Source organism: Anas platyrhynchos, chromosome 1, assembly GCF_047663525.1.
Source record: "Anas platyrhynchos isolate ZD024472 breed Pekin duck chromosome 1, IASCAAS_PekinDuck_T2T, whole genome shotgun sequence".
In the NCBI taxonomy this organism is placed as follows: domain Eukaryota; kingdom Metazoa; phylum Chordata; class Aves; order Anseriformes; family Anatidae; genus Anas; species Anas platyrhynchos.
The window spans coordinates 45,602,591-45,618,457 of NC_092587.1; the positions used below are offsets into that span (position 1 = coordinate 45,602,591).

Sequence of the window (15,867 nt, forward strand, 5' to 3'; positions counted from 1 at the left end):
ATATAAGTAGAAACTGAATGTTTTACTGAGACTTTTGTTTAGATTCAGTTTTGTGTAGAGAAGTAGAGAGAAGTAGAAACTAAGATCTTAATTCCCTTGCTTTACATGACTTTACAAGTGGTTTTTTGTTGTTGTTGTTGTTGTTTGTTTGTTTGCTTTGTTTTGTTTTTCCTTCCATCCTTTTGTCTGCAAGCCTGAAATGTCCTTCCTCTCTCACATGCCTCACTAACGGGTCATTTCTCAGCCTTTTCTCCAATTCAACAAAATAGATCCAGCTCTTAAAGTTTGCATTGCAAGACTTTTCCCCAACCCATGAATTACTTTTTGCAGTCCTCTTCCAGATTTTGGTTGAAGCCAGTTCATCTCTGAAACATAAATATCAGAGCTTCATACACTCTTCCAGCTGGTGAATTATTAATGAAGCACATAGATCACTTCCTTACTCCATCAAGATAGATCTTTTTTATATACTTGCTTACATAAAATGTAAACCAATGCAAACACCTTGGAAATTATATGGATGACCTCATCAAGTTTCATTTCCACACCACCATTTTCAGGATGATCTCACTGGCGTTCTTGACTCCGTTATGTATGACATAACTATACCTTATTCATACCATAACAAAAAAAACACTTTGTTGAATGTGTTCACATTATTTAGTGATAATTACTTATTTTTGCTGCTTACTTTTAACCAATTTATATCATCTGAAGTTTTATCATAAAAGGCTTTCTAGATCATGGACAAAAGCACTAAATAACATTGTAACAATAAGGTGGCCCATATTCTAATCCATCTGTTTTCTACCAATGCTATAAAATAGAAGCACTTCAAAACGCTGTGTAAGAATGAATCAAATTTCCTAAAGAAATCTAAAGTTCATGTATTGATACTGATGGGGTTAAAAAAAAAAAAAAAAAAAAAAAAAAAAGATAAACAACTTGATATCTGCCAATAATGTCTGACAAAACCAATCTCTCATAAAACCATATCAGCAATACATAGAAAATTTCTGCAATGTTCAGGCTAAATTCCAATTTTTCATATAGCCCTAAATCTGCCATTCCACTATTTTACTCAGGACTGAATTCAAATCAATAGTTCCCTTGGTCTCTTTATTTCAAACACTAGAATTGTCATGATTCATGATCCTTTAGTAATTTGTCACTTTTTCAAGACAGGATGATTCTTACGAGGAGTGGTTCAAAGGACTCTTCATCTTACATATCTCAGACATTTGGCTATTTAGCATTTGGATTTGCTGATTGGATATTCTTTAATTTGAACAAATCATCCTTGCCACCTGTTAAGATTATAAACTTCCTGTTCCTGTGATTAAAATTACATGGAATAGATACATCTTGCCATCTATTTCCAAATATTCTCTCTCCAACATCGTATTTCACAACTGTATCACTGTGATCAATGGACTAGGCTGCATTTTGCTAACTGCTTCGTTTTAATACTAAATGACCTCTCATTTACTTTGCTTATTGATATTTCACTGACTGGTATATAAACCCTAATCATTTGTTCCTATACTTTACATTGTAAATTATACTTTAATGTATCATAAATATCTTTTAATGTATTTGTCTATGTTTTATGGCAGTTTCTACACCTCTTTTTAAGGTGATATATAATATCGTAAGACAGCATCTCATTCAGTAGGTTAGATGTTTTCTCCACATCTGTGGAACTGTGGCTCTGTGAACCCCTTTCAGTGAGTCCTAGCTCTAACACATCCTACATTAATTACATCTATGTTCCCAGCTATGCCAAAATTAGCTTTTCTGGAAAGATTCCAAATATGTAATTCCCTGCTCAAGGTGATATCCTGTAATACAAGGAAAATGCAAGCAAAGTACAATCACTGACACCTGGAAAATTGCTAATTTTTACACCTTGAATTTGATTTCATAATTTTGTTATATAATAAAGATTTCTTAAAGGTTTGCTTTTCAAGAATGTCTTGGCTGATCCAGAGCCAAGTGTGTGGGTGTTCTTCATCTCACTATAGTTGATTTAACTTGTAAAATGGAGACTTAACTTCCTCTCTATATTTGCTTTCAATTATATAAACATTCCTGTGAACAAGTCAGTAAGAATTTATGACAGATTTAGAGCTGCCTGGTGATAATTTATGAGTACTTTGGCCTGATTACCAAAATGTTTGTTTTATGGCTTCACTTGTTTAACACAGTAAGAATCTCTCGTGAATAAACAACTCTGAAAGGGAAGAATAACTAAAGGTACCAATTTTTCCAATTCTTGAGTTGTTAGGGAAAATGCCAGAATTGCTTGAATAACCTATTCAAAATAGCCTACAAAACTTAGATGCAGAAAAAAACAAATCCCAAAAATACATGAGATAAATTTGTCTTTCAAATGGAAAACAAAAAGTTCTTAACTGTTAAACAAAGAAAAAAAAACGACTGTTTCTGCCAGTCACAAGAACTACCACCGCAATTACACCTTGACCTTTAACGGGCCACAGTTACTGGATTATCTATGCTAATTTTGTCTTTACATCCTCTGGGGAATAACTTTTACAGTCCTCTCAATTTGACCAAGTTCTTGGGTTACAATACCAAATTCAGCTGTTCTTGCCTTTAAGTATTGACTGTGCATAGGTACTTCTGATTTTTCCTTCCAAGAATCCTACCAGCCATGAACTCACCCTAAAAATAAGAAGAAAATACCTCAGTGTAGTCATTTCAATAGGGAAAACCAATTTGTTAGAACTTAAACTTTATGCAAAACACACAAGTTTCTAAACAGAAGACACCTAGGCTCAAAGCCCTGTACTATTTGTCATAATTATTAATTCTGAATGAGAAAAACAAACTTCATTTTTGCGAGAAAGGAGGATATATTAAAGTTCAGAAATCTTGTCTTTGCTGCTAACTCCTTGAAGTATTCACTACATCAAGTTCTCATTTTCTGGATAGATTCCTGCTTAACAAAAAGAAGAAAAAAAAAATGTACCACATAGGTAGGTAGATATCCTAAAATAATTTCTAACAGAACTCAAGCAAAATGAGTATGGCAAAATGGAGGTAAAAAGCTGCATGCTGGAGGCACTGTGGTATAGTTTTTGAAAAGCAGGAAGTTTAATTTGCATGCAAACTAAAAATACAGATAGGGAAAGGATTATCATTTATAGAGAAGGTGATCTTAATTGCCTAGATTAATACTTTAGTGACAAAGTATCCTGACACTCCTATCTGTCTGTTAGGTATCATTCATTCTTTTTTCAGTAATACAAGGTGAGAAAAGAGCACACACTGAGAAAATGTCCTATTTCACACTTTGAGATAAAAGAAAGGATAGTAAAGTACAACCTTGCTTTCAGCAAATCTTCCCCAGCAAATATTTCCAATACTACAACCTAGAACACTGGAAACTCCTATCTGAAAGCAGGTTAACAACAGTTACTGAGGGCTAAATATGATATGTAATGACAGAGAAAGCATCTTGTGAAACTGCAAAGTGTAAATAACTGCACAGCTGGTAGAAATTTAAAAGAAAAAAAAAAAGACCCTAACTTCAAGGGATAGACTTTTTTTCCCATGTCTATCATAAAGAAAAGTTTAATAATTTCAACACATATTTCTACAAAAAAAAAAAAAAAAAAAAAAAAACAAAAAACTGGCAGACTTTTAGCTTATTCTGATCTACTGTATTTAATTTTTAACCAATTTTTAATGCTCAAGATATGCTATGAAGAGAATTCCAGGTCATGTTTAGTTCAATTGAACTGTACCTGTCTCTTGCAAGTATTCACTGATACCATCATGAAAAACAAACAATTCTTCCACAGATTCAGTTTGGCCATTTACCACTCTTCTTTTTGAATGAATGTGCACCCAGAGAAGTGACCTCAAACCCAGTTCTCCAGACTGATGAAAAACAAACTGCTGAGTCAGAATAGCAATCTTATAGCTGAATCCTTGATACTGCAGAAAAAGAGAAGAATTACTATCTGCTCTATAATTTTTGTATGAGACAAAAACAAAACTGCTTGGCTTTGAGAAATATAAAAGTGCAGAATCCGAAAGATGTTTAAAATATTTCTGTAACTGCTCTGAAATTTCAAATGCACTGAGGCAACAATTTTTTTTATATGCTTTTGTTAAACATATACTCAACTAGCAATAAAAATTTTACAAGCATTTTTAAACTATTTAAAGTCTTTGAAAAATTGTTCCTCTTCACATTTCCCAGTTCTTGAAATCAAGTCACAAAGTCAAATATTGATAAGACCACTTCCACACAGTTCCTCAATTTCTCATTTGTAAAGCTGTTAATATTAAATGCATAATTGTTGTCCTGTACTGAATATAAACTCCACAGCACATTTTAAGAATTCATACAAAAAACACTGAAAAATTTTGGAGCTATCAACTTGCATAAGTATATTTTACTTTATTATCTAATATAATAGTACTCAACAATCAAGGCATAACTATCAGTTTCAGATTAGATCCCTTAAAGTAAAATGCATAATCTGTATTTAGAGACAGATTTCCACTGGCCAATACCTATTTCTGTTCATTCAATTATTCTCTTTCTTTAAAAATAAATAAATAATAAAGTTAAAAAGACATAACTCCAAGCATTTCCAAACCTCACATTAAAAATGTCAGGCCTCTCATGCATTCTTGCAGTGGTTTTTAACCAAAAGTATATTTTTCAGTGTTTCCTTAATCTTTTTTTTATTTTTTTCTCCTACACTTCTGCCAATGGCCTTATCTACAACAGCTAACACTGCTCATAATATTAAAAGATGAAGTTAAGTGGTTCTAACTGGGAAGTGCAGAAAGAAAAGAAATGTATCTGTTATTGTGTCTCTGGGATCTAAAAACGTGCTCTGATGGAAAGACCGAAATTTCTTAGTATTGGAGTAAGGGAGTAGGAGAATGTATAGGAAGTACTGAAGGTGTCAATAATACAAGCAGACTAAAAATCTTATTCCTTTACATTCACTGGGTCTTTTCGGTTGCACCCTGACACCCCAGCTTAGGCCTCTATCAGACCTAGCCTTTAGAAGACTGTTGTACAGTGAGTTACTTTTAAACATGCAAGGTAGGTAGCAGCACACAGCATGGTAGCTTTATAAGTGCTGAAAAATATTGGTCAGAGCTCATGCCACAAACAAGCCTGCTCTGTTTAACAGCTTATTGCATGTTGGCAGAGCCAGTAGTAATTTCGTCCCATTCTTAGCTTGAAAGAGCAAAGTGAAATTGGGCATAAAAATCACATAAAGAGTTTTGAGTAGCTGGCATGCTATCCACTCTCCAAACAGGAAGGTTTATTTGACTTCTGCTCTTTTGGAAATCACAACAGAAATAAGGTGCCTCAAGCCCTCAGAGATCTTGATTCATCATCACCACCTCTGAGACCATATAAATTTGTAGTAAACACAAGGAAGAAGGAAAGATGTGAAGAAACACGTCTGAGTGCACCATCAGGGAAATACTAGAAAGCACCTCTCAGACACAAGGTTGGCCTTCGCTGCATTCCTTAGCATTGCCACTTGTGTTGCATCTGAACTTACTACGGAGGAGAGACAGCAACAGTTTTGTGTAAGGCATTCATGTTCTGCTAACAACTGGAAGAAGATATAAATTCTCTGTGAGCTACTGGTATTCTAGATTTACTGCCTTCTTGAAGATGAGACAGTGTGGCCTCTCTGCACTGTTTTTTCCAGGAGGAAAACAAACAAACAAACAAACAAAAAAACTATCAAACTGCTTTTTCAGTGTGGCTTTCCACTAAAACCTGCAAAGGCATCATCTTCTGTGAAACAGGAGAGATGAGGACGCACACTGCTGTAGCTAGATATAACTGGACTCCACAGCATTCTCTAACAGGGAGTCTAACCATATAATTTTCTAGCAGAATAATTTTGGGGCAGAAGACATTTCTCTACTGGCAACCAGTTACCAGTTCCAGCTGTACCCACACACTCCAGCACTAGACAAGCCTATAAAACTCTACATGGAAAAACCTCAGGCAGTAACTGCACAGCTCTATTTCAAATGACTGTGTTAGAAAGGAGAACAACATAGTTAACGGAATGGGGAATTTAAAGGAGCTATAGGCCTAATTGCCAAAATGAAAAGACTCAGAACTTCCACAGAAGCTAACAAGCATCATTAATAGAAAGTGTACCTAAAATTGTTTACACAAAAGTACATTATAATTTCAGTTAAAGAACTATATAGAATTGGCAATGCCCATTAGTTAAATTTGGGTGATGCTATTTGATCTGGCATTACAAGACAAAATGGAAACGCTAGTGTTCAATCCATAAAACAAAATTTCTTCTGGTCAAACTTTATTTCATGTCTTTTAAAATACATATAAGCAAAGAGAAGTGCCAAATCTGTTTGAAGTGCAAAGCAGCACTTCACTTTTGTTTGAATGAATTGCCTTAGACTTCTTAAATATTTAAAGATGCTGTCTTGTTTGGCCCCTTCTCTTAACAGTTTATTTTCTTCTTGTATATCTTATCTTTTCTTTGTTTCTTCAGACTTTCTCATCACTATCTCTCTTCTTTCACTACAACTATGAAGTCTTCGTAGTCAATTCCATCCATTTGCACATGAAAGCCAACGTCCAGACTCTTAACACCACCTTCTATGAAGCACAGCTTCCCCAGTGGCAGCAACACAATCCTACAGTGCTGTCATCCTTGCAGAATAATTCAAGAATGCACTGTATGTTCCTTACATTTCCAAGCTTACAGGCTACTTGTCACCTACTTGCTTAAAAATCAAAATGTGCTATGAAATCCAGTCGTACGTTTTCTTCATTAAGCCGTGATCATATTTTTCTGTCATTCAGGATTCATTAACACTGCCATGAAAGACAGCTTTCTGACCTTTCTCATGTGAAATATTTATCCTGTATCTTTTTACCTAGTTGGGTCTCTAAGTTGACTAACACGGTCGGTGCAGTGAAGACAGCACTGCCTATGCAATCAATGGAAACTGGCTGAGAGGAGCATCCCACTACTAGGATCTTCAGGTAATCAGGAAGGGTACTGATGAGGTCTGTATAAACTAGACAGAGTGGAAGCAACTATGTCCTGAACATTAAAAGACCTTTTTCCAAGACTTCAGTTTCCTTTTGTTCACTTTTTCCTCCATCATTGTATTTAATACTATTTCTTATCTGTCAAAGAATTTTGGATGTGGTTTGAAAAGTAGCATTACATTCAGATCGACAATAAAAACACAATAAAACTTAATAAAGAATGCAGCACTTCCCCTCCCCCCACCCTGCAAGAAAGAAAATAAACCAACAAAAACTCGCACTCCAGAATTGAAATTCATTCATAATTTCAGCCAACATTACTTCGATTATCTTTATTGAATGCTGTACTTACTTAGAATACAAAACATTACATTTTTTTCTATCAAATTTTTTCTCTTTACATTTCTGCCAGCAGTACTTTAATTACCCTGACCCGTATTCAATAGCACCTTAGAAACAGTGGAATTTCAAGTTAGAAAAGAGGAAAAAAGTGATTGTCAAAAACAGGCAAATATTAAAGATGTATATTAAATCTCCTGTAATGCATACAAAAATTACTAAAAGTGAGAATTTCACTATTTATTATCACTTGATACACACTTACTAATGTACCTTTGGCAATCAAGTATTTAGATGAAGTGTTCTACTGCCAACAACAAAAATATGAAAATTATGACACTAATGCTTGTGCAGTTGATCATAGTAGTTGAGAGGCAACTTATTAGAACAAGGCTTACTGTCACCTAAGAAGAAAAGGTAACTAATTATTCACAGAAGATATGCCAAGTACAATTAAGTACCAAATGTCAAAGATTCTAGCCCATATAGAATCTATAAATAGATTGTACAAAATAAAAATAAAAAAATCACATATTACCAGGAAAGAGATCCCTGCACAAACAATGCGATGTAAACAAAGCTGGCAACAATGAAATGTCTCCATTGCATAAAGTGATTAACTAAATGGTAATTTCAAAAGGAAAAATAACCAAAATTCACACTTTCTAGTGTTTTTCAGTTTAGCTGGTTGGTTCTGTTCATCCTTTGAATGGAGACGTGGCACAATCTCTTCCACTTCACTTCTAATATCCCTTCAGATTTTGCCTTGAGAAAACAGAACTCAAGATGTCCTCCTTAACAAGAAATAGCTCGTAGATGTTACAATGCACTTTTATCTCCACAAGGTTAGAAGCATGAAAGTTCTCACTGAAAGAGGGAAGCAATGCTACTGTAAACTGAACAGCTACTTGATTTGTTTTGAACTTGAAGCACCAAAATATCTGGTTTCATTTTTCAAATGAAGAATGTCTCCAATTCTTTCTATTCTGTTGTAAACAAAAAACCTCGCATCATAGGCAACTTTTTTTTCTTATCTTACAGTTGTGTCCATGACTAGAGAGCATTTAACCATCAGCCTTAGCACAAAATACATTTCCTATTATATTCTTCTTTTTTTTTTTTTTTTACCAACTTTTATTAACTTCACCTAATTTGAATAAATCTTAATAAAATTTTGTTACAAAGTTGGAAGCAATATACTTAAGATGCAAATCAGGACTTAAATATTATAATAATGCTTATTAAAAACAAAATTAAATGCAAATTGATTTGCCAAAACGTGCATAAATGTACATAAATATGCATGAAAACATCATGAATGCAACACTGCTATACAATTCACAGTTTAACGAGAGACAAAAAATTAGCAGAATCTTGTTTCCAGTTCAAAAAAAATGAATGAATCTCTGCAATGTTCAGCCCATTAATCACAATTTCTGTAATACATACAGAATACCAAGATTATCAACAGTCACATACACTTTGAAATCAGGGGACACATGTATTGACTTAAGGTTAGTTCCATTTGTGTAGAACGTTTGCAAGGATTCTCCAGTAGTTACATTCCACCACTGTAAAATATAACAATACACTTTCAGTTAGTTAAAGTACAGTTAGAATAAATCATATAAAAAGCCCTAGCGTGGCTAGCCCAATTGACTGCTTTCCTCATAGAGATAGAACTAAGGGAGTAAAATATAAGCAATATTAAATAGAAAAGGTTTAGCAAAAGACTAATTATTAAAGATATAAGACTTTCAGATGAAAAGAAACTTCAAAAAGACTGAAGCTGTTCAATTTAAGGAACACATACAAAACAATAAATTCAGGCACTGCTCTTTACACCATCATAAAATACAATCAATAGAATTAAACTGTAGCATACTTTTTTTTTTTTGTATTATGTACTTTTATACAACCAAATGAATACATAAAACTCACTGCCATACAATCACTGCCATACAATATAAATGAAACTATAGCTAAACTTTAAAAAAAAAAGCCCACACACTTCACTGGAATCACGAACGGATTAGTCATTTATATAGATTAACCTTTTTCAGTTACGTCAGCAGGACAGACTTTTTTCTACTTAGCCTGTACATCCTTTTTTGTTGTTGTTGTTGTTTAGATTATACATAAGCAGTAGTAACAAAGAACAACCTTCTACAACACTTTATTCCACACCTGTAGAATCATTTCACATTTCTTATACTGCTCTCAGAACTGGAGACCATGATGAACCAAAATCAGTCCAGCAAAAACCTTTTACTTGTTCCACTAAGAAGTCTACCCTCTATTTTTCCAATATTTGAGTGCAGTACAAAAATATTGAAACAGATTACCTTTAACTTTGATTACCTTTGACACAAGCAGCTGACATTACTATTTTTTAACGTACTCATATCATGAAGTATGTAACAAATAGTAGTTGTGTGCATAATTCAGTTTTGTAACTACACAGCTATGTTTTGATTAAAAACACCTTTCCCAAAGTGTCCGTTATTTAATGAATCATTTGCTTAAACGTATGGTCTATGTAGCATAATCTAATTCTGCTCAATTTTCTGAGCAGAGTTAACTCCTGAAATATTTCAGACTTTCATTGATTAGGATCTCCCTTTAAGAGGTTTGTATGGGTGCGTTTGCACGCACATCATATTCATCCACCTGTAGATTTTGAAAAAATAAAAAAAAAAAAGAAGCAGTAACACAGGACTTTGAGAAGACATGGTGACAGAATCTGTTCTCAGTGACTAGAAAATGGCATTTGCCATTCCAGTTTACAAAAAAGGGAAAGGACAATCCTGGGAAATACAGATCAGTAACCTTCACTGCAGTCCCTGGGAATATTATGTAACAAGTTTTCAGGAAGTCATTCCATGGCATGTGAATGACAAGATCTCAGTGATTAACAACCAGCATGGATTTACCAACAAATTTACCAACAATGATTTTACCAACATATCATGCCAAACCGCCTAGTTGACTTTTATGACATTAATGGTGGCCCTGTAAACACCACAGCAAGAGTAGTGGATGTGATTTACCTTAACCATAGTCAAGCCTTCATTATGGTCTCCCATAATATCTTACAGTCTAACTGGAGAGATAAACACTGGGTGGGTGGAATATTTTGTAGCTAGCAAACTGGGTGGACTGCTAGATTCAAAAAGCAGCAATTTAGTCATTGTGTATTGAGCTCCCTGACTATATAGTGTTGAGCACTCTATGTTTAGCCTGGAGAAGGCTAACTGCCATCTTCACGTAGTTAGTAATGACAGTGCCAGACTCCTCTCAGAGCCCAGAGAGCTCCCTGTTTCAGCTGGGGGGGGCATTCGACAACTAAGAACCATCACAATGCCATACTTTGTAACCACAAGACAAAACAGGAAGGAAATTACAAACAGGATGCATGCCTTGTTCTTTCATAAGAAATGAATGTCAGAAAAGGTTTTCAATGCAAAATTAGAAAATACAGTGGTCTGGTAGCACAACCAATGGTCATCCACTGACCAACAATCAACTACCCTTCGGCACTTTGTGAGTTGAGAACTTCACAAATGGTCATCCATCCATCCATCCATCCATCCATCCATCCATCCATCCTACCCCTCCTCAGTCTCTTAGCCATTGGTATATGTGCACACACACAACACTTCAACTAAGGTGTTAGCTACTGCATGAGGGGAAAAAATAAAACTCGTAAGAAATTTGAAATTATGAGGAACCCAATTCACAAACTTAAATACAGACCACTGCTTTTCCTGTCTAGTACAAGTCTGAACAATGAAAGACTAATGAAAAGACAGAGTTCCTCAGCTCCAATATACACTTTTCCAATAGTTACCTAAACGCCTTTCAAGGCAGAATATTCCCACTTGCAACTCCTTCTGAATTTTTATTTATGAAAAAAAAAAAAAAAAAACTCAGTTATCTTAAAAAAAAAAAATGAAGTATTTTAGAAAGAATATATTGCTGCTGAAATTGAGTGGTTATTAAAGCAAACAGAAATGACTGAGATCCTTAATATTAAAACGTTGACGAAGGGCTTTACTAATAAAATTCTCAAGTTTCCAATTGTTTCTTGAACTCTGTGAACAATAGCACATGTGGAGTTCAAAAACCAACTCCATCCTAGACGTCTGAAGAATTCCTAAGACATAATCAGGGGGCTTTCAGATTGGAGAAGAAAAGTGAAATTGCCAGACAATCACAAAAATGGAGCGGTCTTGTTTTAAGTAAAATGCGTAAGGTTTGTTTCTTTTAAGCATGTAAGATTTGTGTTTTCCTTCAGAATTATCAGTGCATTGCTTCTTAATTAGGTATGTTAGAACATTTTATTATTTCAGGGCTTACCTTAAGATAGCCTCCAGATGACACAAGCATCTTACTGTCAGAAGAAAATGAGAGGTCGGTTACCCAGCCACCGTGTGTTGGTTCTCCTTCATCTACAGTAACTAGGGAGCAGAAGTGAAGTAATCCACCTGTTAAAATGTCCCAAATCTAAGAGAGAAAAAAGGTTATGTATACAAATGAAGTTAGGAAAAAAAAAAATCCAGTAAGAAAAGCTGAAATATGCGTTCCCATTTTATTATTTTTTAAATAATCATTCTGTTTGAAGTGACAGCCTAATCACCCAAAATGGGCTCTCCTCTTACCACTCTGTCATATATGCAAAATTTAATCATACGTGCAATTCACAGTAGAATTGCCAGTAAATCATGTGAATCATAGTTCCTCAGCATTCATGGAACATAAACCTATTAGTATGCTTACAAACTACTGTCTCCCTGTAACATGCAAAATATCTTTGCTATTTTCAACTGTCTGATATTCACTACAATTTTAATTAATTAGACATGCAGAACACAAACTATTAGAATTCTTTAGTATGTGAACTATCAATTGAATTATAAAATAAACAAGGTAAAAGCAGTACCCTTATATCTCCTTTGTCATCCCCAGTGGCTAGTAATTTGTTATTAGGAGAGAAAGTACAGCACCGCACACAGGCTTCATGACCTTTCAGCTCATGAAGAACACATGAACTTTCAAAGCTCCATATCTAAATTAAAAAGAAGAGTAAAAACAATAATTTTAAAAACAATTATGACTTCATCCACTTTTTCCATAAAAGGCATAGTGTTCAAATGTACAAAGTACTTTATATATCTATCTATATATATGCAGATATATAAACATATAGATATAAATATATAGGCATATATGCATGTTTACTTACATATGGATTATACCATAGTCTGTTTCTTTTTATTAATCACACAAGAATGCATTTGCTACAAATTACAGAACCAAGTGTGAACATATTTTCTTTGGAATATGCTCTTTAAGGCAATGGATTCATTTATAAAGAAGTTCACAGAATCGTCCCTAGAAAAAGGATTCATCAGTCAATTCAAAACTGTATTTAAAAAAGCTAATGGGACACTTTAAAAAGCTGATGAGGTAGCCCCAGAACGTTTAACATTTCACAACTTTTTGAGCCTAGATTCTAAACAGAAATGATACCAGCAACTGTGGACAACACTTTCTCTAAAAGTTTCAGAAATTTTCTTACTTTGTATTTCCAAATTAGATCAGCAGGCTATTAATAGAGAAAAGTAAAAGAAATGTTCTGCAGACTTGTACATTAAACGTGTATTTTACTTGTATACAGGTCACCAGAACAGTCTCAAATTATATCCAGATCAATTCTGAATGTCTGTAACAGCATTAGAAACATTTTCACATATATAGGAAACTTAACACTAGAAATACAACAGGATAACAAATAATCACCTGTTACCTCATAATAAAAGATAAAGCAGAAATTTCAGGCCAAACAAAAACAAACATGTTTGGTTTTGTATACAAAGCCACCAACCTTTGCAGTTTTGTCAGCAGAAGTAGATGCAAACTTACTACCATCAGGCGAAACAGCACAGGAAAGAACAGCACCTCCATGGCAAGCAAAATCTTTTTCTGTCTTTCCAGTGATGATATTCCAAACCTACAAAATACAGAAGTACCCTATTTTTTCATAACAACACTAAAAAAAATTACAAACATGCATCTTACAGGACAATACATAGGAGATAAAGCTCAGCTTTTGCTAAAATGTAACAATATAAATCTTACTAGAAATAGAAAACATTTCTGTCTTATGTCTCTGTAGCTTTCATTTTAAGATCAATACAATGTATAAATAAATAAAGATACAATTAAAAGACAGCAAAATGTATTACAATTTGTCAATAAACAGTCTTTTACTTACCTTAACTGTTCCATCAAATGACCAAGAAAGAAGTTTTGAATTTTCCAGAAGTCTAAAGTCCTTGATAGCTTCCTTGTGCCCTCTTAGAAACACACATTCATTCAACTGCCAATTCCATACCTAATTATAAAGACGGAATACTTTAAAAAATATATAACAAACAATTGAAGAATGCATTAGCTGATTTATTTTTAACTCACAAGAAATACAAAAAGTTTTTATGGAGGTGGCAACTTATTAAAAGGTAAGATATTGAAGAGGCATGCTGTAACACTTAATAATCAACCTATGGGATAATTTGCTTTAATATATTGATATTGAAAAGCATGAAACAAAACTGTTTCCCTGTAATATACACAGAAACTGATTTTTTGAAGTGAATGTGATGCTTAATTGCTTGGCAGCCAAAAGGGTCAACTGTATCCTGGGGTACATCGAGCACAGCACAGCTAGCTGATCAAGGGAAGTGATTGTCTACTGCGCTGGTGACTGTCTACTCTGCACTGGTGCGGCCTCACCTCAAGTACTGAGTGCAGTTTTATGCACCACAATATAAGGGCATAAAAGTATTAGAGAGCATCCAAAAGAGGGCTATAAGGATAGTGAAGAGTCTAAAGGGCAAGATGCATGAGGAGCAGCTGAGGTCCCTTGGTTTGTTCAGCCCAGAGCAGAGCAGGCTGAGGGGAGGCCTCATGGCGGCCTGCAGCTCCCTCACTAGGGGAGCAGAGGGGCAGGCGCTGAGCTCTGCTCTCTGGGGACAGCGACAGGACCCGAGGGAACGGCATGGAGCTGGGACAGGGGAGGGTCAGGCTGGGGGTTAGGGCAAGGTTCTGCACCCAGAGGGTGGTCAGGCACTGGGACAAGCCTAACCACTAGACAAATGGTCTGATTTCTATGTAGTCTTGTGGAGCCAAGAGTTGGTTCTCAATGATCCTTGTGGGTCCCTTCCAACTTGGAATATACTGTGATTTTATCACTCTATAAAAGCTTAGTGGTAATTACAAAAAAAAAAAGGCAAACCCATCATTTTCTAGACACCCCAGAAGTTTTCAGCTTTCAACCTCTGATTACTGCAATAAATACATTTATGTTATCTGGAAGACCTCATACTTTTCTATACCTGATTTAAATTTCTTTTGTATTTTTAAAGTGTATTTTTAATGCAATATCACTTCCATTTGTTTTGATAGCAAAAAGGCATTCCTATTTTTAATTCAACTATTCAATGAAAATTGAAGAAGTGTCATTTTATCTTACAGAAGCTATTAAACCTCAATTTGATTTAAGTAGCGATTATTTAATTGCTTTTCAAATTAATAGGCTTTCTGCATCAAAGAAAGAACAGTAACCAAACATGTTCAGATGAACAACTGGTGCACTGTCCACTAGGGGGAGCTGAGGACCTAAGCAAAAAAGCACCCACATCAGAAGGGGGATAAACTGGCAAGCTAGCTGTTGGTACTACCTTAACTTGTAGTGAGTGAGTGCCATAGCAAAGGCAGTCAAGCTAGCCTCAGATCCACAAGTTCTGTGCAGTCAGAGCAAAACAAAAACCGAAGTAAGACATAGCATAGTCTATATGTACCTTAGCAAATAGGTAGAAGTTGAAATAGATTGCTGAGCGAAACAGTACTCGAGGACCAGCATCCATGGGGATTTTAGAGGTTTTATTTCAAACTAAATCAAGTTTGGTTGTATTAACTGAATGTCCATACATGGCTGGAGCATGAACACTTTAGTTCACTTTAAGAATCCTGTCTGCATACCTGCAACTGTTCTGCAAGTGCAAACTAAAGCACTAAGTAAAAATGACCAGGAGATTCACTTCAAAAGTGCATCCCTGATATGAGCTCTAACACTAGTTTAGTAGCTAGGTTTAGTTTATTAATTTGAGCCTACATTAGTGCAGTCATTCTATATCTAGCTAGTATCTGTACTCAGCACCAGCCCACTCAGAGATAGGTCTTTTAATCCTATTCCCTTACACAATATAGGCGAGCCCACTTACAGACCTACTATACTTAGCCAATTCTGGGTTGCATCCTAAACCCTTCACTTATATAACCCTTCACTGTTACCTTGTTCAAAAATTACTCTTTCTTTTCACTCAACTGACAGGAGCTAGTTCTATCATCCACAGTATTAAAAACAGAACTGTGCAATACTCATTAGCCTGTACGGTATAAATAGAGGGTACGATTTC

General features: G+C 34.9%; 1 protein-coding gene across 2 annotated transcripts in view; it reads right to left on the reverse strand.

Annotated features, from left to right (window-relative positions):
* Nucleotides 1-7,353: 7,353 nt before the first annotated feature.
* Nucleotides 7,354-15,867, reverse strand: part of APAF1 (apoptotic peptidase activating factor 1) — a 34,684-nt gene continuing 26,170 nt past the window's right edge. For both annotated transcript variants that reach the window (XM_027452411.3, XM_027452425.3), the window contains 5 exons: nt 13,665-13,784; nt 13,275-13,400; nt 12,330-12,455; nt 11,747-11,893; nt 7,354-8,958 (listed from right to left, as the gene is read on the reverse strand). In XM_027452411.3, coding sequence (XP_027308212.3) covers nt 8,815-8,958; nt 11,747-11,893; nt 12,330-12,455; nt 13,275-13,400; nt 13,665-13,784 — 663 coding nt within the window. In that variant the 3' untranslated portion in view covers nt 7,354-8,814. The remainder of the gene's footprint in view (nt 8,959-11,746; nt 11,894-12,329; nt 12,456-13,274; nt 13,401-13,664; nt 13,785-15,867) is intronic.